Source organism: Coregonus clupeaformis, chromosome 24 (genome assembly GCF_020615455.1).
Source record: "Coregonus clupeaformis isolate EN_2021a chromosome 24, ASM2061545v1, whole genome shotgun sequence".
NCBI lineage: Eukaryota > Metazoa > Chordata > Actinopteri > Salmoniformes > Salmonidae > Coregonus > Coregonus clupeaformis.
In genome coordinates, this window is record NC_059215.1 from 34,867,960 (window position 1) to 34,891,979 (window position 24,020).

Genomic DNA, 24,020 nt, shown 5'->3' on the forward strand with positions numbered 1-24,020 from the left:
AAAGAGGGCCCAATGGTGGGCAACTTACTGTACATGTGAGCTGTGTGGAGGAGGAGTAGGGGTCTGCTGGATATTTTGAGACTTAAGACTCTATTCAATCAAAACCTTGAGCCAGTTTCAAGGATAAGACAAAAGGCAGCACTCCTCATGTATATTTGGACTCATTTAAATCAATAAAACAAGGCTTACCACGTAGAATCCAAAGAAACACAACTGGATATGCAAGCACATTTTCTTACAGTGTAGAAGGACTGCTGTTCACCTTCTCAGACTCTACACAATATTGGCTGCCTGGCTACCCCTCCACATCGCTCTGGCCTACTGACCTTTCTTCTCCACGATGAGTCTGGATTGGCCTCCCTCCCCGATGATTTCTAGAACGCGAACACATTCTGACCATTCTGATTGGTCCCAGAAACCGATGGGTTGGGCCAGAGCCGGCCTACATGATGACGTTATCAACTTTGATACTCTGATTGGTTAGAGACGATCCAATCGCTGATGAATTTGTTTTGTACAATGCCCCTCATTTTAAAGTAACACAAACAACTTCAATGATGGAAGTTTCAGACTGAATGTGTGAAACTATCAATAGAGCAGTTAGGTAAAGATATTGGGCCTTTGGCTCCTTATTGGTTACTCATCAAGTTATGAGGCACATGATGAGCTTTCGCATCAGGCCTTTAAAGTCTTATTAAAAAGCATATTTAAAGGGCCAGTAACAAACTACTTGGCAGGAGTCGGGACACAGCAGCAACCCCCCAGCGCTTCTATTCCAGCCCTTCCATAAAGACACGACGGGGCGTTTTCCCTTTTGCAGAGTAGAGTCTGGTTTGTTAGTTAGAGCCCTGGAGTCGGGGTTACAGAGTTGAAGCCACCGGCGCAGCAGGCCTATTTATAGTAGTAGACACCAGGGCAGAGAAACCTGATGCTGGCGTATCCTAGTGTGGAGAGATGGAGGGATGACAGAGAGAGAGCAACTTAGAGAGGAAGCTCAAGGCTGACTTCCTGTGTGTCTTCCAAGGTAATGAGCACAGCCGTGTGGGTCATCCTGTTTGTTCAACCAGGCTTGTCATTGGCCCCACCGCAGCTGGCTGGGCCACAGGAGTCAACGCCAGCTGGGCAGCAAGGGGAAATAAAGAGGGGTTGAAGGCTTCACCTTCAAGGAGGAAACCACAGGCATATTCTAGGTCATATACTCACTGGCATGGGAAGGAACACTCAGGCACACACACAAATCAGATGAACTTACTTGTAAGGGGGTTATCTAGTGTGTGTGTGTGTGTGTGTGTGTGGCCAGGGGTGGGTTACAAAGGGGCTGCATCTCCAGATGTTTCCTATTATAGGTTATGGAGTAACAAATGTTCCAAAGTCATCCCTGAACCACTTCCATCTTTTCCACATGCGCACATGACAGACAGAGGTTATGACAGAGGTTATCACCCAGCTAATCTGAACATTAGGATAATACAGAGTCTCAAGGCCATGCAGATGTTCAGGGTTGTGTTCTGTAGGACGCCGTAGCAAAACGTTTTGAAACGGAAAACAGAATCAGTGTTCAAATTGGACAAGTTCTAGATTGTAACTCCCCGTTTCACTTTGTTTAAAAATGTTATCTCCCTACTGAACACGACCCAGGTCGGATGGAGGTTTGTGGGAGAAGCGTGTCGAGGTTTGGGTGAATATTACTGCCTTTTTTTTGTTGCAAGGCTCCAATGTTGTGACGAGTGGTCAGCATGCAAAAAGCCACCTCATTTTAAAAGTGGCCACTCCTCTTTTCTAAGGTTTGCTTAAATTTTGTGGAAATCCCACACAGGATGATGTCACTAACCATATTCATGCCATAGCCTACATTTTGTAGGATAATGTCGGGAAAATCCGAGCTGATGTGTGAGGAAAAAACTAGAGCCGCACTCCAATTCTTTGGAGAGCTGATCAATGCAAATAAAGTGGCAAACCATTAAACAAACATGAGTAGATACCAGTTATCACCAAAGACTGCAATGAAACAAAATTAAAGTGAGCTGTTCAAATGCAAAGCGTCGGTTCTCCTACTCAAAAAAAAGAAAAAGAAAATCTACCGGAGATCTGGAATGACAGTGTGGCGCAAAACGAATCCTGTTATCCCTGCCTCACACCCCTCTATCCCCCCAGCCAATTGGATATGCTCGCTGGCTTCTGTAATTGCCAAGAGATGAGGGACGCGGGTTAGAGATGACAAAAGCTGTATAAACATCTCTGAGTGTCATCCCGCTCGTACGTGTATCGATTGTGTGTGTGTGTGTTTGATGCAGACTAAAAATACCGGGGTTGCAACACAAATGGAGGCGGAAACAGAATCGATGGCGAGAGCAACAGGGGGGCGGCTATTCTTCCATCAACCGCCTGGCCTCCATTTCACCCCAGCCTCTCTCATAACCGGTGTAGATTGAGAACAAACAACCAACCAATTGCCTCTCGATGAGGAAAAGCTGTGGGGTTTAGTGGTCAGTACAGTATCAGATTGCACTCTCAATCTCCCCCACAACTCCCCACCAAGGTGACAAATGACTCCCCATCTATCGGCTCAGGTGTCTTCAATGGGGGGATAGATAGACTGGGGCTATCTTTACTAAAACCATATGGCCTCAGTCCTGGCCCATCTAACCCCCAGCCAGACAGTCCTTATCAACACCAGATTAGCTGTTTGACGACAAAAACGTGGATTCCCGGCAGGGAGGGGAGAAGGGAGTAGCATGGGGGGGGGGGTAGTATAGCAGTATCAGATTATCCAGGATTGGAGCAAAACTGATTTCATGGATGTGTTGGATACTTTCCACAATCCGCTGAGCCATTGATGCCATGGTATGGGTGTCACTAGATCAATGGACTTTGGGTTGCACGCAATGCACACACACTTAAGCACACAGGATCATACACATCCACACAGACACACTCATACATACACAGGCACACACACTGCCACATGCACTCACACACATAACTGGGTGTCATGAAAACAGTATTATCAGCCTTATCATTACAACAGCAGAGAGGACAGGAGACAGTTAATTCTGCACAATTTTACATGATGTAGTGGTAGGCAAGAGGCCGGGGTGAGGGGAGGCAGGGGGACGAGATCCAGACATCTCCTGTATCTTTTCGTTTTATAAATACATAGAAGTTGGGGGACATGGTGTGTGTGTGTGTTACTCCCCTGTTGCTTGGCACCAGTTAATGAGGTTTGTTGACCATTATGCAACGCTGCTCCACATAATAAGGTGAATAATAAATTGGGGATTAAACGTGAAGAGGATTGCCTATGAGGAGTTATAGTCATACAGTCTGAAAATGAACATTGGACAGTTGATTAGTTTAATGCATGTTCATTACTTACTCTACTTTCATTAATTCCCATAGAACAACCCCATCTTCATGTTCATGCATAGCCCCCTTTCATGTTCAGGGTCTCCATGTGAAGTGTGTAAGAGGAGGACAAAATATTGAGTTAATTCCAGCATAGAATGCCTATCAATGGACTGACAGCCCTCTTTTCAAATGTGTAGAATCCATTGGATTCAATGTCATCATTCTGTCCAGCCCTTGGTTGCTTATCAATCATATGTGGTCATTTGGATCATACATCATGTGACCTTAGATGGTTATATCATATAGCAGGGTTTCCCAAACTTGGTCCTGGGGCCCCCCCTGGGTGCACATTTTGGGTTTTGCCCAAGCACTACACATCTGATTCAAATAACCAACTCATCATCAAGCTTTGATTATTTGAATCAGTTCTATAGTGTTAGGGGGGGGGCAGGACCGAGTTTGGGAAACCCTGTCATATAGCAGTTTGTAATGGCCATGGTTCAAGGTTAGGCTGTCATCATCCATCAACGAGGCCACCTGCACAGTGCATAGAGGCGACGGGCCGCATAATGGGAGGAGACAACACAGGAGACTGGAAACAAAGAGATGACAAGGAGAGGTGACAAATTGAATTGCTACCTGCAGCTGGTCTAGACTCGAGCTTCGGGCACAGCGGTGTGCTCTCCGGTGACGCGCGAAAACTGAGTCCATTCATTATTCAGATGTGATTAAAGAAAACGTGTTACCTAACATTTACTATGAAGTGATAAATTGGCTCGCAATTATCAATGAATAAATGCACACACTTACTGTCGCGAATGGGCGGGTCAGCCAGGCTACAACATTTGCATTGAATTGCGCTTTTATTAAATCCACGGTTTCTACTGGGGTTTTAATCAGAATTTACAAGAGGAACACAGACTAGTGAATGAAGGCGGAAGACGTTCCAAAGATCTACTGCGTTTTACTAGTCCAAGCAACCGCATGCCTGTGAAGTGCCCGTTCCCCCAACCGAAACACTATAAAATGAAGCAAATCATCATTATGGACACCACTCTACAGGCTGCCATCAACAGAAGGGTGAACTGTAGCTACAAATTAAAACCAAAAAGAGGATGTTGGACTGTGATAAAAATGCATTCAGCCAGCCTAGCAGCAAGCTGGCCATGACTTCACTTTCTCGAAGTGTGTTTGTTGCCAGCAATTTGTGATAGAACTGCTTGCCAACAGCTGAACAATATACATGTAACGTCTGGCAAGTAGCCATGGGTTCAATTGAGGCAAAGAAAGAGCGATCAAAAACTTACCGACTGAAGGAAAAGCAATACCCGAACGTAATCCCGCTCTGTGTTCAAAATTTCATTTAAAACACAGAGCCTCAAGCGTTGCTGGCGGTCCGAATCTTTGGTGCCGTGAACACCGCCGTTCTCATGTTGCCCGTCTTCTTCCATAATTGATCTTTATCCAAAGAGTAGGAAAATAACTCGTAAAATTATTATTGATACTTGGGTCACTGCAAAAGTATTCCGAGTTAGTTGCAGTTTAAGTCCATTTTGCAACACTGTATCTTCAAACCCCAAAGCAATGATGCGCAATGCATATACACTTCACCAAAAGTAACAAAACAAAAACATGCGCGTCTTTATTCGGATTTTTTTTCTCTAAAAAAGACAGAGAAGCCGCAATAACTGAATGCAGATCGATTTGCGAGATCCGATTACCCTTCAAGAAAAATTTACTTCAGCTGAGAATGTACAGCTCACAATATAGGCTGAGGATAGCTAAATCACAGGCTCTCAAGTTGGTTAGTTGTGTGTCAACATAAGTTTTGAAGAGACGACAGGACATGATGTGATGTAGGCAGCAGTAATTTCGCAGACTCTCAGAAGGCAGTCTGAAAAGCGCTTGTTGTCCTCTTGGAATGAGAGCAGTGCAACAGCGTGCCAGTGGTCGCTTTCAGGAGTGCAGCAGTGTCGGGACAGTCTTTACGTTAGAAAAAAATTAAATTCAATATCAAATCATTCATTCTGCACCTCTTAATTAAATACATATGCCCAGTCACTTTCAATAAGGCAGCCTACTTATTTTCACTTTACGCATGGCACAAACCAGACCTAATGAACAATTGATGGACAAGTCAATGGAACATAAAGGCTGCAAATGAAGTCGACTGTTTTAGGGATACAATTTAACATTTTAGATGACTGTCATTATTATGAAGAGGGTCTGAGAATCAATTTGCTACCACCAAGTTCCAACGGACTCAAGCGCTGTAGTTGAACGCCAACAGCACCAGTGTCCGATTTAGAAACGTCAGCGCGAGGGGACCTCTAGTGGACTCATTCGTAGCACAGAAGCAAACTCATACAACTTTGGGTCAAAATAAACTGTCAGACGAGTAACAATCCAATGATTCAGAGAACGTTAAAAAGTGTTTTTACTTTATTCCTCAAAGACACCCTGTAAACAAAGGTTGGGGATCAAAAGGAATGAATGAAAAGATAATTACAAGTTTTAATCAATGCATGTTACATTCATTATCCACTGTGATTCTCCCAGACAGTTGCATACATACATTTTGTTTTTGCCTTTTTAAATGAGGAATGCAACTAACTAATATACCTCACAATTTCTTATATTTTACATATAATTATTCCTTTCTGTACAACACAACTTAAGTTCTTAAATATTACCAAACGACAAATAAGTAATTCAGGATAATAATTGATTGTATGCAATTGCTTTGATTAATTAATATTCCATACTTGTTTTCCTTAACAAAAAAAAGGTAGGCTATGTGCAAAAGCACAAATTAATAAAACCATCAAAAAGTAAGACATCTAATTCAATGATAGATTAAAAAAATATTTAAAAAAAGTCAGACTAAGGGGTCTACTTCAGACAACGAAATATCAGACAGAAATATCTATTCAAATCTTTTTCCAGCTCCTGTGAAAAGTGTGTGTGTGTGTGTGTGTGTGTGTGTAAAACCCTCCATTGTCTACATTGTCTGAATATTATATGCCCACGGGGAGTAATTGGTGCCTGTAACTGTATTTAGGCATAGCCTTTTCAAAACAAGTTGATTGTTTTTATTAGAATTTGATTAGTATTATTCACTGTCTTTTTGAGTCTTATCAATAGTGAATTGAATCTTGCTTTTTGACAACGTCTGGTATGTCCAATTGGAGTGGATAACTTAGCTCAGTTGGTAGAGCATGGCGCTTGCAATGACAGGGTTGTGGGTTCGATTCCCACGGGGGGCCAGTATGAAAAATATATGCACTCACTAACTGTAAGTCGCTCTGGATAAAAGCGTCTGCTAAATGACTAAAATGTAAATGTAAATAACAAAATACCCTAAATACACAACTTGAAGCAACCACATATTTAGCCATGGAGGAAGCCTCAACACACCTATAACTTATTTATTAATCAAAAACCAGCCTTTTCGTACCACCGCCAGCTACTGCGCCCATAATTCCCACTGTGAAAATATTTCTGACACACCCCTGGACCTATAGCACTACCGCCAGCGCTAAGATTTACCATTGCGTTAGGTTTGTTAAAATAGAGCCCTAAGTCTTTTCGTCATTTACATTTCACAAGATAAAACTCTTCCTTGAGTATATTTCCAAACTGCAGACCGCTGTAAAAAATAATAATAATAAGTAACAAAATAAATATGTATATATATATAAAAACAAATGTGCTCAGTGCATAAAAGACTAAAGATTAAAGAAATACGTTTGGAGGTTTATCCTTTTCAATCATTGCCATAAATAAATGCACATTATTACTGGCAGACAGTAAAGGGTTCGCGTCAGGGCTTTTAAAAGCACAGTAAGTAAACAAAAATCGTTAAACCAATTGCAATACGCAAAGTAAACTCATGATTGTATAGATGGAATAAAACTTAATTTGCAGTGAATATGAAAACCACATGGGATGGCGTATCGCTGCAGAATGCTGTGGTAGCCATGCTGGTTAAGTGTGCCTTGAATTCTAAATAAATCAATGACAGTGTCACCAGCAAAGCACCCCCACACCATCACACCTCCTCCGCCATGCTTCACGGTGGGAACCACACATGCGGAGATCATCCGTTCACCTACTCTGCGTCTCACAAAGACACGGCGGTTGGAACCAAAAATCTCAAATTTGGACTCATCAGACCAAAGGACAGATTTCCACCGGTCTAACGTCCATTGCTCGTGTTTCTTGGCCCAAGCAAGTCTCTTCTTATTATTGGTGTTCTTTAGTAGTGATTTATTTGCAGCAATTTGACCATGAAGGCCTGATTCACACAGTCTCCTCTTAACAGTTGATGTTGAGATGTGTCTGTTACTTGAACTCTGTGAAGGATTTATTTGGGCTGCAATCTGAGGTGCAGTTAACTCTAATGAACGTATCCTCTGCAGCAGAGGTAACTCTGGGTCTTCCTTTCCTGTGGCAGTCCTCATGAGAGCCAGTTTCATCATAGCGCTTGATGGTTTTTGCGACTGCACTTGAAGAAACGTTTGAAATTTTCCAGATTGACTGACCTTCATGTCTTAAAATAATGATGGACTGTCGTTTCTCTTTGCTTATTTGAGCTGTTCTTGCCATAATATGGACTTGGTCTTTTACCTAAAGGGCTATCTTCTGTATACCACCCCTAACTTGTCACAACCCAACTGATTGGCTCAAATGCATTAAGAAGGAAATAAATTCCACAAGTTAACTTTTAAGAAGGCAATTGAAATGCATTCCAGGTGACTACCTCATGAAGCTGGTTGAGAGAATGCCAAGAGTGTGCAAAGCTGTCATCAAGGCAAAGGGTGGCTAAATATATTTTGATTTGTTTAACACTTTTTTAGTTACTACATGATTCCATGTGTTATTTCATAGTTTGATGTCTTCACTATTATTCTACAATGTAGAAGATAGTACAAAGAAAACCCCTGGAATGAGTAGGTGTGTCCAAACTTTTGACTGGTACGATATGAGTCAAAATGGTTCCGCGTTGGAAAAAATAATACTGGTTTACTTCATTCTAAGAACAGTGTCTATGCAATCTCTCAGTTAGCGGCTGACCTACATTAAAGGGATAGTTCACCACCACACCATAAAAGTGGTATGAAACAGGGGTGAAGTATCCCTTTAAATGTCTGATATTTTTCCATGGTTTTGAAACTCAGTAACTAAGCTGACCAATGCCTAATATTGCTGCAATGTTCAACTCCATTTTCTCAATGACATGGAAGACTTTGGACAGATACATGAGGGGACAATACTTTTTAAAACCAGTTGTTATTAGATAAGACGTAAACACTTTCAAAGTAATATATGGATCCATCGTGTAAAATGTCTTGATCCAACTGCAGTTCACCAAATCTCTCACCACAACCACCCGCACGGTATCGACAAAAAAAATTGCATCCAAATTCCAGCGTCTCTCCTTCCTCTCCCTAGCTGTGTCGATATGATATACGTCAAATGATCAAGTAAACCTATATTATGAGTCTGGTCCATCAACATTTATGCTACATCTTCATTAAAAACAGAAACTCTAAAATGGAGGATTAAAAGGCCAATAACGTTGTTCACTCTTCATCACAATATTTAAAAAAGACCAACAAGTAGACTATCCTATTGCAATTATAGAGCGTCAGAAACTGGTGCCACAAAGCATAGAGTAGACTGATAAGGATGTGCAGTAACTTTTCAATGCCAAGTGTCCAGAGCTTAACTGGGGCTTAGTAGCCACCAAAAGACAGGCTCAGATGTGTTCGTACTACAAATGTACTGCTTGCACCGGGTAACTATTTTTTGACAATGCTCTCGACGTCAACGGCAGCAAAGTGTTTGATATAAATAACAAAATAGAACTGTATAAATATAGAGAATCTGGGATGTGTGTGTGTGTGTGTCTATGTGTGTGTGTCAGTGTTTTTCAAAGGGTGGGAGGGGGGAGGGGGGAGGGGGGGTCAAAGGTGAATAGGCCTCCCCTCCCCCACGTCTTGGAAGAGAGAGGTGTAGAACTCGGGCTCCAGCTGCTTGTTGCGGTAGCGGTGCACGACGTCTGCAATCTTCTGCTTGCGCCGCACGTGCGGCGGGCTGTACGTCTCGCTCTCCAGTCGCTTCCGCCGGCACACGTTGATGACCGTCTGGCGCACCAGGAACCCTGGGAGAAAACAGCAAGCAGAATTTGACAATGAGCCAAACAAAATGGGAGTGGAAATCAAATTTGTGGTTTGTAATATCCCAGGGGCAGGATGACAAACCACCAAAACACGTCAGTGTTTGGTTGACCTCAATTTATTCAGTAAATAAACATTTTGATAAAATAAAAACATCTGATAACATCAACTAAGGAGAGTCTGAGGGCAATGGGGAAGGCAGCATTACATAAATGACTATAAGCCAGAGAGACACAGTGGAAATTAATCTAGAGGTAGAGAGAGATAGAGAGAGAGAGAGAGAGAGAAATGAGAGATTAGAGAAAAATTGATAGTTTGGTCACCTAGTGCTCTGCGGCTGACCACCATGCCGTCCACCAGGGGGATGACCATGTTGAACTTGCCCATGGCCCCGTGGAGCCTGACCCGGAACAGACCAGTCCTTAGGGGGTGGATGAAGATCAGGGGCATGTCCTTCTCCAGGAGCCCAGACCTGAAGAGGGAGAGAGGAGGGGGAGAGATTAAGTAGGGTCGGCAGGTAGCTTAGTGGGTAAGAGCGTTGTGCCAGTAACCGAAAGGTCGCTGGTTCTAATCCCCGAGCCGACTAGGTGAAAAATCTGTCGATGTGCCCTTAAGCAAGGCACTTAACCCTAATTGCTCCTGTAAGTCGCTCTGGATAAGAAAGTCTGCTAAATGACTAAAATGTAAAATGTAAAATGAGGGAAAGAGGTGAAGAGAAAGGGGTGGGGTTTGAAGAAGGACATGACATTTCCATTCCATTCAACAGGGAATATGAGACTTGGTCTTCACTACTAGAGTGATTGTTAACTAACCTACTGAAAATGTGTTACAGTGGATTTTATAGTGGCCTAACTTTAATTTGACACATTATTGAAATAGTTGATCAAGCTTAATTTACAAATAGTTTTTGGTAAGTGTTTAGGGTTAGTGTTTGGTTGGGCGTGGGCCTTAGTAGCCTACCTGCAGGAAGTGCTGTTGTTCGCCTCCAAACCCGTGCCAGTTTCCGCCAAGAGATCAGACAAAGGGAAGTTCTCTAGAGAAAAACAACAACGGAGCCATTTGAGGGGAAACACCTTCAACAGTTTCTCACTTTGGTTTCTCACTTTGTTAGGCGGGTCCTCCAAACGGAACAGTAAAAAATGAGTGGTCTCATAAAATTGTACAAGGACAGACATCAGAAATGACACAGAGCCATGATGACGTAATGTGAAACTGTACTAGGGGACGCACAGTGATTTTTAGGGGAAGTTATCTGAGGTTGTTTACCGATGTCATCGTAGCGCTCCACCCAGACCACCAGCACCTTGGTCTCAGGCCCTAGGGGAGGGGCAGTCTTTCCTGTGGAGGACCTCTTGGTCTTCACCATAGAACTCTGCTAGAGGAGAGAAGAGACCAGAGAGAGAGAGAGAGAGAGAGAGAGAGAGAGAGAGAGAGAGAGAGAGAGAGAGGTCAATACACAGGCATAGGGGTAGAGATATACCCTGAGATGTAATCTATTCCTCAAAACAATGCAAGAAACTAACATTCAAATGTGTGAACTGTATCCAATGCATAAGTTTAAAAGTCCAATGCAGCCGTTTTTATCTCTTTCAAATCATTTCTGGGGTAACAATTATGTACCTTAATTGAAACGCCAGGATGGTGGGTTCAATTGAAGGGACCACCCATGCGTAAAATGTATGCACACATGACTAAATTGCTTTGTGTCTGCTAAATGGTATACAGTGCCTTCGGTAAGTATTCAGACCCCTTGACTTTTTCCACATTTTGTTATGTTACAGCCTTCTTCTAAAATGGATTAAATAAATACAAATCCTCAGCAATCTACACACAATACCCCATAATGATAAAGTGAAAAAAGGTTTTTAGATTTTTTTGCAAATGCATTAAAAATAACAAAACAGCAATACCTTACTTACATAACTATTCAGACCCTTTGCTATGAGACTCGAAATTGAGCTCAGATGCATCCTGTTTTCATCCTTGAGATGTTTCTACAACTTGATTGGAGTCCACCTGTGGTAAATTCAATTGATTGGACATGATTTGGAAAGGCACACAACTGTCTATGTAAGGTCCCACAGTTGACAGTGCATGTCAGAGCAAAAACCAAGCCATGAGGTCGAAGGAATTGTCCGTAGAGCTCAGAGACAGGATTGTGTCGAGGCACAGATATGGGGAAGAGTACCAAAAAATGTCTGCAGCATTGAAGGTCCCCAAGAACACAGTGGCCTCCATCATTCTTAAATGGAAGAAGTTTGGAACCACCAAGACTCTTCCTAGAGCTGGGCGCCCGGCCAACTGAGCAATCAGGGGAGAAGGGTCTTGGTCAGGGAGGTGACCAAGAACCCAATGGTTACTCTGACAGAGCTCTAGAGTTCCTCTGTGGAGATGGGAGAACCTTCCAGAAGGACAACCATCTCTGCAGCACTCCACCAATCAGGCCGTTATGGTGGAGTGGCCAGACGGAAGCCACTCCTCAGTAAAAGGCACATGATAGCTCGCTTGGAGTTTGCCAAAAGGCAACTAAAGGACTCTCAGACCATGAGAAACAAGATTCTCTGGTCTGATGAAACCAAGATTGAACTATTTTACCTGAATGCCAAGCGTCACTTCTGGAGGAAACCTGGCACCATCCCTACGGTGAAGCATGGTGGTGGCAGCATCATGCTGGGGGGATGTTTTTCAGCGACAGGGACTGGGAGACTAGTCAGGATCGAGGCAAAGATGAACGGAGCAAAGTAATCCTTGATGAAAACCAGCTCCAGAGCACTCAGGACCTCAGACTGGGGTGAAGGTGCACTTTCCAACAGGACAACCACCTAAGCACACAGCCAAGACAACGCAGGAGTGGCTTCGGGACAAGTCTCTGAATGTCCTTGACTAGCCCAGCCAGAGCCCGGACTTGAACCCGATCGAACATCTCTGGAGAGACCTGAAAATAGCTGTGCAGCGACACTCCGCATCCAACCTGACAGAGCTTGAGAGGATCTGCAGAAAAGAATGGGAGAAACTCCCCAAATACAGCTGTGCCAAGCTTGTAGCATCATACCCACTAAGACTCAATGCTGTAATCGCTGCCAAAGGTGCTTCAACAAAGTACTGAGTAAATCAGGGGTGTCAAACGTCCGGCCCGCGGGCCGGATCAGGCCCGCAAACGGGTTTAATCCGGCCCGCGAGATGATTTTGAAAAAAAATAAAAAATAATTAATAATCATTTTGTAAAGTATAAAAATGCGCTGCAATTTTTCTATAAAATAAACTGCTGTTCCAATTGCGTCCACTGGATGGCGCAATAGCAATTGTGTTAAGCAAGCAAACTGTTTATACCGGGGCAGAGCAAGTAGGTCAAGCACGTGCAGCCAATGAGCTACTTTGTTTTGCCCGCGATATTTATTACGGCTTCTACTTTTAACATTATGTGCTTTGGCACCCTCATTGCCCCAATATGTCTCTGTCAAAAAGAGAAAAGTGGACGAGAGTGCAGAGTGTTCCAAGAAAAATGGTCATCCTATTTATTCACGGAATTGAATGGGAAAGCTGTATGTTTGGTGTGTTCAGAGCATGTTGCAGTGCTGAAAGAATATAACCTTCGTCGCCACTATGTGAGTCTTCATGCCGACAAATATGACAACTTTCAAGGACAGCGGAGATGAGAGAAGGTGAATGAACTGTTGGCGGGTCTGAAGAAACAGCAGTCTGTGTTTACTCACAGCCGAGACATCAGTGACGCTGCAGTGAAAGCTAGCTACCTCATTGCTAATGAAATCGCAGTGGCTTCAAAACCATTTAGTGAGGGTGAATTTGTAAAAACATGCATGATGAAGGCAGCGGAGATTGTGTGCCCTGAAAAGCGGCAGGCTTTTTGCAAATATCAGCCTGACAAGAAACACAGTTGCAGACAGGATTTCCGATCTTTCAGTTGATTTGGACAGCCAGTTGAAGCAAAAAGTAAAGTCATTTATTGCGTTTTCGGTTGCAATTGATGAAAGCACGGACATTACAGATGTTGCACAACTGGCCATTTTCATCCGCGGAGTTGATGACACATTGACCGTCACCGAGGAGTTCGTGGAGTTGGTGCCGATGACAGATACAACGACAGCAGCTGATATTTTTACCGCACTCGTCGGGTGCGCTGGACAGGGTCGGAGTGGACTGGTCCCCGCTGTCAGCCTGGCTACAGATGGTGCGCCCTCAATGATCGGGAAAAAAGCAGGCATTGTGACAAAGTTCAGAGAGAAAGTGCAATCTGCAAATGGAGGACGTGATTTTTTGACTTTTCACTGTATTTTGCACCAGGAGGCTTTGTGTTGCAAGTCATTAAAGATGGATAACGTCATGAAGGTGGTCATCCAAACTGTTAATTTCATCCGATCCAGAAGCCTGAATCACCGTCAGTTTGACAGCCTTCTCAGAGAGAAAGACCACATCTATGGCCTGCCATACCACACTGAGGTAAGATGGTTAAGCCGAGGTGCTGTGCTGAGGCGTTTCTTTGATTTACGAGAAGAAATTGAACAGTTCATGGAAGAAAAGGGCAAACCAGTGTTAGAATTTCATTCCGCAGAATGGATGCAGGACCTTGCATTTATGGTGGATGTTACAGAGCACCTGAATAACTTGAACAAACAGCTGCAAGGGCGCAACAAAGTTGTCACGCAGTATTATGACAGCATACGTTCTTTCAAGTTGAAGCTGTCATTGTGGGAGACGCAACTTGCCGGTGGTGATGCAGCTCACTTCCCCTGTCTGAAAAATGTGTGCGCGACCCAACATGTGGCAGACATGAAGCGGTTCAAAGATACAATAACGGGACTGTTACGGGAGTTTGAGCAACGCTTTCAGATGTATGTTTATATGTTTATGTTGATGTGCTATTGTTTTTAATTGATTTTATTTGTATATGTATATTTAACCTATTCTTGACTCTGTGGTTCTTGCACTTGTTTGGGGAACAGGATTTCATTATTTTTATCTACATTTCTGCCTGAGAAATGACACCCTGATATAGTTCTGTGATCTGTGATATACTTCTGTGAATCACTGAGGCATTGTGTGTTTGTGTGTTCTTTGTCCTCAGAACTTTCAAATAACTTGGTGTTTTATGATTAATAGTGATGTTGTGCTTTTGGACACTGTCCTCAGGCTCCAGCTTTATGTTTATATGTTTTTATGTTGATGTGCTATTGTTTTTAATTGTTTTTATTTTATTTGTATATTTAACCTATTCTTGACTCTGTGGTTCTTGCACTTGTTTGGGGAACAGGATTTCATTATTTTTATCTACATTTCTGCCTGAGAAATGACACCCTGATATAGTTCTGTGATCTGTGAAATAGTTCTGTTAATCACTGAGGCATTGTGTGTTTGTGTGTTCTTTTTCTTTAGAATTTTCAAATAAACTTGACGTGTTTTATGATTAATAGTGATGTTGTGCTTGTACTATTTTGGACACACTGTCCTCAGGCTCCAGCTTTATGTTGTATGTTGATCGTATTAAAACAAAGAAAACAATCTGAAGTTGTTGTTTTTAAGTTATATATACCATGATTTTTCCGGTCCGGCCCACTTGGGAATAGATTTTCCTCCATGTGGCCCCTGAGCTAAAATGAGTTTGACACCCCTGGAGTAAATGGTCTGAATACTTATGTAAATGTGATATTTTCTTTTTTGCTTCATCATTATGGGGTATTTGTGTGTAGATTGATGAGGGGAAAAAAACAATTTAATCAATTTTAGAATACGTCTGTAACGTAACAAAATGTGGAAAAAGTCAAGGGGTCTGAATACTTTCCGAAGGCACTGTATATTATTATTAATGTAGGATTGTGGGTTAGTTACCCTTTGGGAAGCTGTTAGGTTGTCTGAGTGGTTGGGGAAGAGCTCCAGTGTTAGATTGGGTTGTTTCAGTAAACTAGGCAGGAGGTCTGTGTGTGTGTCCGCCTCCACTGTAGAGTCACTGTGCACCGAGGAATCCTCTGTAAACACAAAAACACCTATCAGCCACCCAGGGAGAGGCAAAACTGTATCTTCACATAGGCTGCATTAAAAATACATTACACAAAAAGAAACATCAATGTTTGTCAGATGTTTTACACTTCAAAAGTGATCTATCATTAACATAAGGCCACGTCACTGGCCATCTGTTCTGTAGCTTCAGCTATATGCCACAATCCAAAATGAATGGAATAGATAAGTGGATTCATCTTGACTGAGTACTTTCGTGGTCTGAAAACATCTGAAAAACGTAGATTTTTGGAGAGTAATGTCCCTTTAAGACAAAATAAAATAAGAATTTAAATACAAAATACAAGTATTTGTAAATGCTAACCTGAGGAGTCTGTCAGCGATGGAACGACAAAGGCGATCTCAGTCAGAGCATCGGCATAGTACAGCACCTTTTTCTCCCCGTTGAATACAGAACCACCTGTGTCCTCTGGTGTAGCTGCCTCCTCTATGGGGACAGAGCAAAATATGAAACATTACACATTTACCTTGTCTAAGATGTAGAATTAGAATAAGAAAATGTGTACTATGGCCCGGGCTAACCAAGAAGTATTTTGTCTATCACCATGGCTTTATGAAACAATACCTATTCACCCTGACTGAGACAGAATTACAAAAATACTCTTTATTATGCTGTATCTATAGCCTGAGCCAACCAAGACATCGCCCTGGCTTTAGCTCAGCGAGCTAACACCTTCTTCAGTGGTGAATGTGTCACACTGACAATATGGACCAGGATCTTCACCTTTGAACCTTTTCCTGAGACCCATGGACATGTTTTAGCACCAACAGCCTGGGTTCCATGTCGGTTATGAATATGACCCCTGGGGCGGGAGGCTCACCTGTCTGTTGTGAGTCGTTGTCGCAGGAGTTAAGGGACCAGCTGGTGTCCATGTGTCCAGTCCAGCCAGGGTGCCGGCCCACATCCACGGGCCAGCCCAGAGACAGCAGGAACTCCAGGAAGTGGGGCTGGACGCTGGACGATGTCTCCACGTTCCTCAGGATCTACCAATTATAATGCATCATTCACACAATGGATCAAGATCAGCCAAACACAAAGCATAATATCACACAGTGGATCCACGATCGACCAATCACAATCACATCACACAGTGGATCAGGATCTACCAATCACAATGCATAACACAGTGGATCAATCAGTGAGATTGAAAAATAAACATACAGCGTAAACTGGCATGTGAAAATTCATCAAAGTAATAAACTTAACAAGTTCTCACCTCGTGGCTGGTTTTCTGTCCTGCCCTCATGTAGAACACAAAGACTGTGTCAAAAGGTCGGCATGGCAACAGGTCCAGGTAGGCGATGTCATCGAAGAACCCTGGCATTGAGGACTCCAGTCCAATGAGATGAGGGGGTAAACGGCTGTTGACCGGTTCCTGAAGTAAGAGAGTCAGTACAACGTCAGTACAACGTGAACAGGCCATGCTTTAGAGCTATGGCCCCTTTTCAAACATACCCAGAAACTGGATTTTGTGATAGGTGAAGGCAAGACGGTAGCTGACAGAAGGCAGAGAAACCAAACATAGTATTGAGGTAAATTATAACATTTTCCATAAACTACAGTGGCCAACCACTGACTAAATAGTGTACCGAACCACTGACAAACTACAGTTCCCAACCACTGACATAAACTTAAGTTCTGAACACTATGAAACTACAGTTCCAAACCTTCAGTGCCTCTAGAGACAGGAAGCCGAAGTGAGAGAGGAAGAGGCGGGCCGTCTGGAACTCCTGGGCGGGCGGAGGGGGTTTGCAGTCGGTCAGGGGGTCCGGGAATGACTTGGAACTCCAGACATCCTCGCTGTGGCGCTCCAGGGAACACTCATACTCAATCTGCTTGGTCATCATGCTGCGCAGCCTATCATGCTGCTTCTCCAGCTGAGAGGAGGGGGGGGCAAGGTCAAGTTTGTGTGACTGGAGGAACTATAAGGATGCAAAGCACATTCACCAGGGTTGGATTAAATTTGATTTAAATTCAGGAAGTAAACTGATATTCCTATTTTAAAAAATGTCTAAACTGAATTTAAATGGAATTTACCCCAATCCTGACACACTCAAACACACACTTATCTCACGTTGTATAATGTTTGTAAATATAAATTAGTGTATGTACCGGAGACTGTACCCACCCTATTATCTTAAAAAATTTAAGTAAACCAAGTTCTGCCACTGCCACAACCATACCTCTACCAACAATTACCACTGCAATCAAGAACAGATCAATGTGAGTCTAAGGGCTCTATTAATATCTGAGTGGCATGGTTAAGGCAAAACAACACAGTGTTCTGACTTTGATATAATAAAGCCCTCACTAACCCAGATTAGATAGTTAGGGAGTAACATAACAATCTGAGTATTCTCCATTCTCCACCCTTTCTTCCCATCAGTGATCTGGTTAACCTTTGACCCGTCTCAGTCTCCTGAAAGATGGGACAACTCACGTGTGGGTGATTATTCTTCACTGTGTATATCACACTCGCTTCATCCTGTCAGTTCATAGAAGACACTTGATTCCACATCAACAACAATATACCCAAATAATGTTAAGTCTCCATAAAGCCTGGGTAACACTATAGTTTTACTCTCTTTATGCTCTGTGCCAAAGGTTCTCTTAAAAAGTCATTCACTTTAGAAATAGTTTATATTGCATTACATTTTAGCAGTGATAAGGGCTGAGTTTGAATATACTCAACTACCCTCCCCTACTTGCATTCTTTCCTTCATGACCATGGATAGTTGAAAGAACTGGATAGGTGAAAGAACTAATATGAAAACCTATCAAGGTACTTTCAAATTGTTAGTCATGAAGGAGAGGATATAAGAAAAGTAGGATTATGAAGAGTTTTGGCACTTGACCTATGGCACCCTAACTATTGGGGTCATGGTGCGGTTCGGTCCTTCTCACCTCCTTGTTGACGATGTCGTCCAGGTCTGGGATGCTGACGTCGGCTTTGACCAGGGGGATCTTGTCCACCTCCTCAGGGAAGGGCCTCTGCTTGATGTTGTAGCGAATCCCCACATCATTGTTGGGGGCCGGGCGGCCCTCAGGGACAAACACCTGCTGTAGGAGAGCAAGAGAGGAAGGAATTATTATATACAGTTCTGTTTAGTATTAATAACAGTGGTGTATTCTTTACTGTTTAGTATTAACTGTTGGTGTAAACAGCTACCACAACAAAACTCAATCATTTAAATAATCTCTCTCTATATACACTGCTCAAAAAAATTAAATGGAACACTTAAACACAATGTAACTCCAAGTCAATCACACTTCTGTGAAATCAAACTGTCCACTTAAGAAGCAACACTCATTGACAATAAATTGCACATGCTGTTGTGCAAATGGAATAGACAACAGGTGGAAATTATAGGCAATTAGCAAGACACCCCCAATAAAGGACTGGTTTTGTAGGTGGTGACCACAGACCACTTCTCAGTTCCTATGCTTCCTGGCTGATGTTTTGGTCACTTTTGAATGCTGGCGGTGCTTTCACTCTAGTGGTAGCATGAGACGGAGTCTACAACCCACACAAGTGGCTCAGGTAGTGCAGCTCATTCAGGATGGCACATCAATGCGAGCTGTGGCAAGAAGGTTTGCTGTGTCTGTCAGCGTAGTGTCCAGAGCATGGAGGCGCTACCAGGAGACAGGCCAGTACATCAGGAGACGTGGAGGAGGCCGTAGGAGGGCAACAACCCAGCAGCAGGACCGCTACCTCCGCCTTTGTGCAAGGAGGAGCAGGAGGAGCACTGCCAGAGCCCTGCAAAATGACCTCCAGCAGGCCACAAATGTGCATGTGTCTGCTCAAACAGTCAGAAACAGACTCCATGAGGGTGGTATGAGGGCCCGACGTCCACAGGTGGGGGTTGTGCTTACAGCCCAACACCATGCAGGACGTTTGGCATTTGCCAGAGAACACCAAGATTGGTAAATTCGCCACTGGCGCCCTGTGCTCTTCACAGATGAAAGCAGGTTCACACTGAGCACATGTGACAGACGTGACAGAGTCTGGAGATGCCGTGGAGAATGTTCTGCTGCCTGCAACATCCTCCAGCATGACCTGTTTGGCGGTGGGTCAGTCATGGTGTTGGGTGGCATTTCTTTGGGGGGCCGCACAGCCCTCCATGTGCTCGCCAGAGGTAGCCTGACTGCCATTAGGTACCGAGATGAGATCCTCAGACCCCTTGTGAGACCATATGCTGGTGCGGTTGGCCCTGGGTTCCTCCTAATGCAAGACCTCATGTGGCTGGAGTGTGTCAGCAGTTCCTGCAAGAGGAAGGCATTGATGCTATGGACTGGCCCGCCCGTTCCCCAGACCTGAATCCAATTGAGCACATCTGGGACATCATGTCTCGCTCCATCCACCAACGCCACGTTGCACCACAGACTGTCCAGGAGTTGGCGGATGCTTTAGTCCAGGTCTGGGAGGAGATCCCTCAGGAGACCATCCGCCACCTCATCAGGAGCATGCCCAGGCGTTGTAGGGAGGTCATACAGGCACGTGGAGGCCACACACACACTACTGAGCCTCATTTTGACTTGTTTTAAGGACATTACATCAAAGTTGGATCAGCCTGTAGTGTGGTTTTCCACTTTAATTTTGAGGGTGACTCCAAATCCAGACCTCCATGGGTTGATACATTTGATTTCCATTGATAATTTGTGTGTGATTTTGTTGTCAGCACATTCAACTATGTAAAGAAAAAAGTAGTTAATAAGATTATTTCATTCATTCAGATCTAGGATGTGTTATTTTAGTGTTCCCTTTATTTTTTTGAGCAGTGTATATATATATATATATATATATATACACACACAGTGAGGGAAAAAAGTATTTGCTGGAGTTAGCTCTATTAGTGATGCTGGAGTTGGCTCTATTAGTGGTGCTGGAGTTGGCTCTATTAGTGGTGCTGGAGTTGGCTCTATTAGTGGTGCTGGAGTTAGCTCTATTAGCGTAGTATGTTAGCAGTTTTATTGCTAACATTTCCCTATTTGAATAGACGGCCACCGTAAATAATAATACTAGTGTGCAAGAGATCCTCCAATACTGTTACTGAGCTGAGCCGTACTGCAACAATATCAGTGCCAGCACAGTACGGGGTGAGTGTGTCTAACTGGCAGACCAAGGTGGTACAGTGGGCCAACTCCTCTCACCCTCTGGTTGGCCCGTGCTCCTCTGGGCTGGTGGAAGAGTTGCATAGTCCAAGCGTGTCGGCCGGCCATGCCCCGGATCAGGACTGTTACTGACGGGCTGGGGTCTGAGAAGACAGGAGAAGCAGTTACACCAGGGCTCCCAGTGAAAGTAGAAACCAAATACTAGTTTGAGCCAAAATGGCCGCCTGACTAGCCACCTGCCATTGAGACGCCTACTCACTGTCATAAGCCACTATCCTATTTGCATTTATGTATCAGTCTCAGTATTTAACTGTTCACTTCACAAGATGAGTCCAATTGAGCAACACAAGCATCAGCCCAAAAATACAACAATCTTACAAACTACAAATAAATATCAAGAACGACAAGAAACATCAATAACATAAAGGACAATGTTACTAAAGCAATAATACATGAGGGGGTGTGATTTATTGTGGTTATAAGCAAGGCTACGCTGCGGTCTTCGCCTCATACCGTCTACCACCACAGCCGTGCTAGTACCACAGTAAATCATAACCCAAGTGAATAATTGCTTTAGAAAACGGTTTTACACGCCCCCCACTAACTCTGTTCATTGCCCAATGGCTGCTCCAGCATGGCCAGGATGACTGAGTTGTCCAGGACAAAGTAGCGGAAGTTGCTGGGCCCCGTGGCGCTGAGCCGGGCGTAGCGGATCAGAGTGTCCTCGTTTAGCAGGCTGCAGGTGGAGGCCGGGCCGCTTGGGGAGGGGAAGGCCCCCAGGACCTGCATAATACTGGACAACAACAAAAGCAACCATCAACAATAACAAGAGAGTGAGGGGAGGGACAGATACAGACAGACAGTGGTTTCAAAGAGTCTAGACTGATCCCCAGACAGGACCAATAAACATTAGTAATTAGTTTTATTAGTTATTAATAGACCATGTGTAATTCTGAGCATAAATGCAGGGTCGTTTTTATTAGAGCACACTGTAGCAAAACCTTTTGAAACAGAAAACAAAAATCAGCATTTCTTATTGGACAAGTCCGGGTAGTCCCACCCTGTATCAACCAGTTTCCTTCCAGTTTGTGTTTAATGAACACAACCCAGGTGTTTATTGAATTGTGCTGGATTTAGAGCCTCACCAGGAGAGGGTGGCCTCCGCTGCATCCTTGACCCTCATGGAGGCGGGGTTGTGCTCTTTCTCTCCCTTGTGTCTCACCTCCTGCTCCTGTTTGGACTTGCTGCCTGAGATACCCAGCTCTACGATCTCCAATACCTCCATCAGACAGTCCTGACGGACACACATGTCAAACACAGGCATCACGCTACACACATATTTAACTCCACATATACAAAGTTAGTCTACTCTAAAATCTACTGTAACACAAAGCATATCGCTTTAAAATACACTGGATTAGTGTAGACCTACTGCCAAAGCCCTTTTACTGTGTAAATGTTTAGTTATGACAAATTTTTCCATCTTACTCATTTAGCAGACCCTCTTATCCAGAGCTACTTGCAGTAAGTGCATTCAACTAGGTTAAGTAGGGGGGAAAACAATCACATATCTCAGTTATTGCAAGTATTATACTTATGATATGGTGGGTAGTTTAGTGTTAGCACACAGTTAGGCAACACACTACCAGGATACACTTCCACACAACATCCCCAAGTTGCAGCACCAACCGGGTCAGTGGCGGGTGTTATGCTAAGCCTTATTAAGCCCACAGGTGGAGGCAATGGGGAAATGATTAGTGTGCAAGCTTGCAAAGCCAGCAGGCTGCATGTTTTTTTCTTGGTGGCCATGTGGCCGTTGGTTTTGGGTTGAATCCTTAGTTTTAGACGTTTACTTTTTAGTTTATTTTTGTATATACAGGACCAGTCAAAAGTTTGTCACACCTACTCATTAAAGGTTTTCTTTCTTTTTACTATTTTCTACATTGTAGAATAATAGTGAAGACATCAAAACTATTAACTAACACATATGGAATCATGTATTAACCAAATAAGTGTTAAACAAATCAAAATATATTTGAGATTCTTCAAATAGCCACCCTTTGCCTTGATGACAGCTTTGCACACTCTTGGCCTTCTCTCAACCAGCTTCATGAGGTAGACACCTGAAATGCATTTCAATTAACAGGTGTGCCGTCTTAAAAGTTAATTTGTGGAATTTATTTCCTTCTTAATGCGTTTGAGCCAATCAGTTGTGTTGTGACAAGGTAAGGGGGGGGGGCCCAGCGTTACATCTGCTGCAGAGGATAGGTTCATTAGAGTTAACTGCACCTCAGATTGCAATTGAGATGGTTTGGAATGAGTTGGAACGCAGAGTGAAGGAAAAGCAGCCAACAAGTGCTCAGCATATGTGGGAACTCCTTCAAGACTGTTGGAAAAGCATTCCAGGTGAAGCTGGTTGAGAGAATGACAAGAGTGTGCAAAGCTACAATGTAGAAAATAGTCAGAAATAAAAAATAAAACTTGAATGAGTAGGTGAAACTTCTGACTGGTACTGTATTTACGTCGGTCACCATTTTTGAATCAATAATACGCTTGGGCTAGTTGGCTCTGGACCTGAGGTAAGGTTGCTGTCTCCTGGGCACATGTACATACAACACAGTCCTCATACACTGATTTCTCACATACAGTGCATTCGTAAAGAATTCAGACCCCTTGACTTTTTCTACACTTTGTTACGTTACCGCCTTATTCTGAAATGGATTCAATTGATTTTATTCGTCATCAATCTCCACACAATATCCCATAATGACAAAGCAAAAACAGGTTTTTAGAAAATGGATATACCCCATTGAAATAAGTATTCACACCCTTTACTCAGTACTTAGTTGAAGCACCTTTGGCAGAGATTATAGCCTCTAGTCTTTTGGGGTATGACGCTACAAGCTTGGCACACCTGTATTTGGGCAGTTTCTTCCATTCTTCTTTGCAGATCCTCTCAAGCTCTGTCAGGTTGGATGGGAAGTGTCGCTGCACAGCTATTTTCAGGTCTCTCCAGAGATGTTCGATCAGGTTCAAGTCTGGACTCTGGCTGGGCTACTCAAGGACATTCAGAGACTTGTCTCGAAACCACTCCTGCGTTGTCTTGGCTGTGTGCTTAGGGTGGTTGTCCTCTTGGAAGGTGAACCTTCGCCCCAGTCTGAGGTCCTGAGTGCTCTGAAGCAGGTTTTCATCAAGGACCTCTCTGTACTTTGCTCCGTTCATCTTTCCCTCGATCCTGACTAGTCTCCTAGTCCCTGCCGCTGAAAAACATCCCCACAGCATGATGCTGCCACCACCATGCTTCACCGTAGGGATGGTGCCAGGTTTCCTCCAGACATGACGCTTGG

At 43.5% G+C, this 24,020-nt stretch overlaps 2 protein-coding genes across 6 annotated transcripts in view; both read right to left on the bottom strand.

Moving 5' to 3' along the window:
• Positions 1–5,239, bottom strand: part of LOC121538247 (phosphatidylinositol 3,4,5-trisphosphate-dependent Rac exchanger 1 protein) — a 119,835-nt gene extending 114,596 nt beyond the window's left edge. Inside the window, exon 1 of the mRNA XM_041846094.2 lies at positions 4,656–5,239. Within this exon, the coding sequence (XP_041702028.1) occupies positions 4,656–4,799 (144 nt within the window). The 5' untranslated portion in view covers positions 4,800–5,239. The remainder of the gene's footprint in view (positions 1–4,655) is intronic.
• Positions 5,240–8,255: 3,016 nt separating this feature from the next.
• LOC121538246 (ral GTPase-activating protein subunit beta-like) overlaps positions 8,256–24,020 on the bottom strand; it is a 49,832-nt gene continuing 34,067 nt past the window's right edge. For 2 of the 5 annotated variants that reach the window (XM_045207158.1, XM_045207155.1), the window contains 13 exons: positions 21,819–21,967; positions 21,279–21,466; positions 20,713–20,816; positions 18,466–18,618; positions 17,229–17,438; positions 16,778–16,936; positions 16,382–16,544; positions 15,865–15,987; positions 15,375–15,511; positions 10,797–10,905; positions 10,491–10,563; positions 9,854–10,002; positions 8,256–9,514 (listed from right to left, as the gene is read on the bottom strand). In XM_045207158.1, coding sequence (XP_045063093.1) covers positions 9,318–9,514; positions 9,854–10,002; positions 10,491–10,563; positions 10,797–10,905; positions 15,375–15,511; positions 15,865–15,987; positions 16,382–16,544; positions 16,778–16,936; positions 17,229–17,438; positions 18,466–18,618; positions 20,713–20,816; positions 21,279–21,466; positions 21,819–21,967 — 1,914 coding nt within the window. In that variant the 3' untranslated portion in view covers positions 8,256–9,317. Of the gene's footprint in view, positions 9,515–9,853; positions 10,003–10,490; positions 10,564–10,796; positions 10,906–15,374; positions 15,512–15,864; positions 15,988–16,381; positions 16,545–16,777; positions 16,937–17,228; positions 17,439–18,465; positions 18,622–20,712; positions 20,817–21,278; positions 21,467–21,818; positions 21,968–24,020 lie in introns of all 5 variants that reach the window. The other 3 variants (XM_045207154.1, XM_045207157.1, XM_045207156.1) reach the window with 2 other exon arrangements.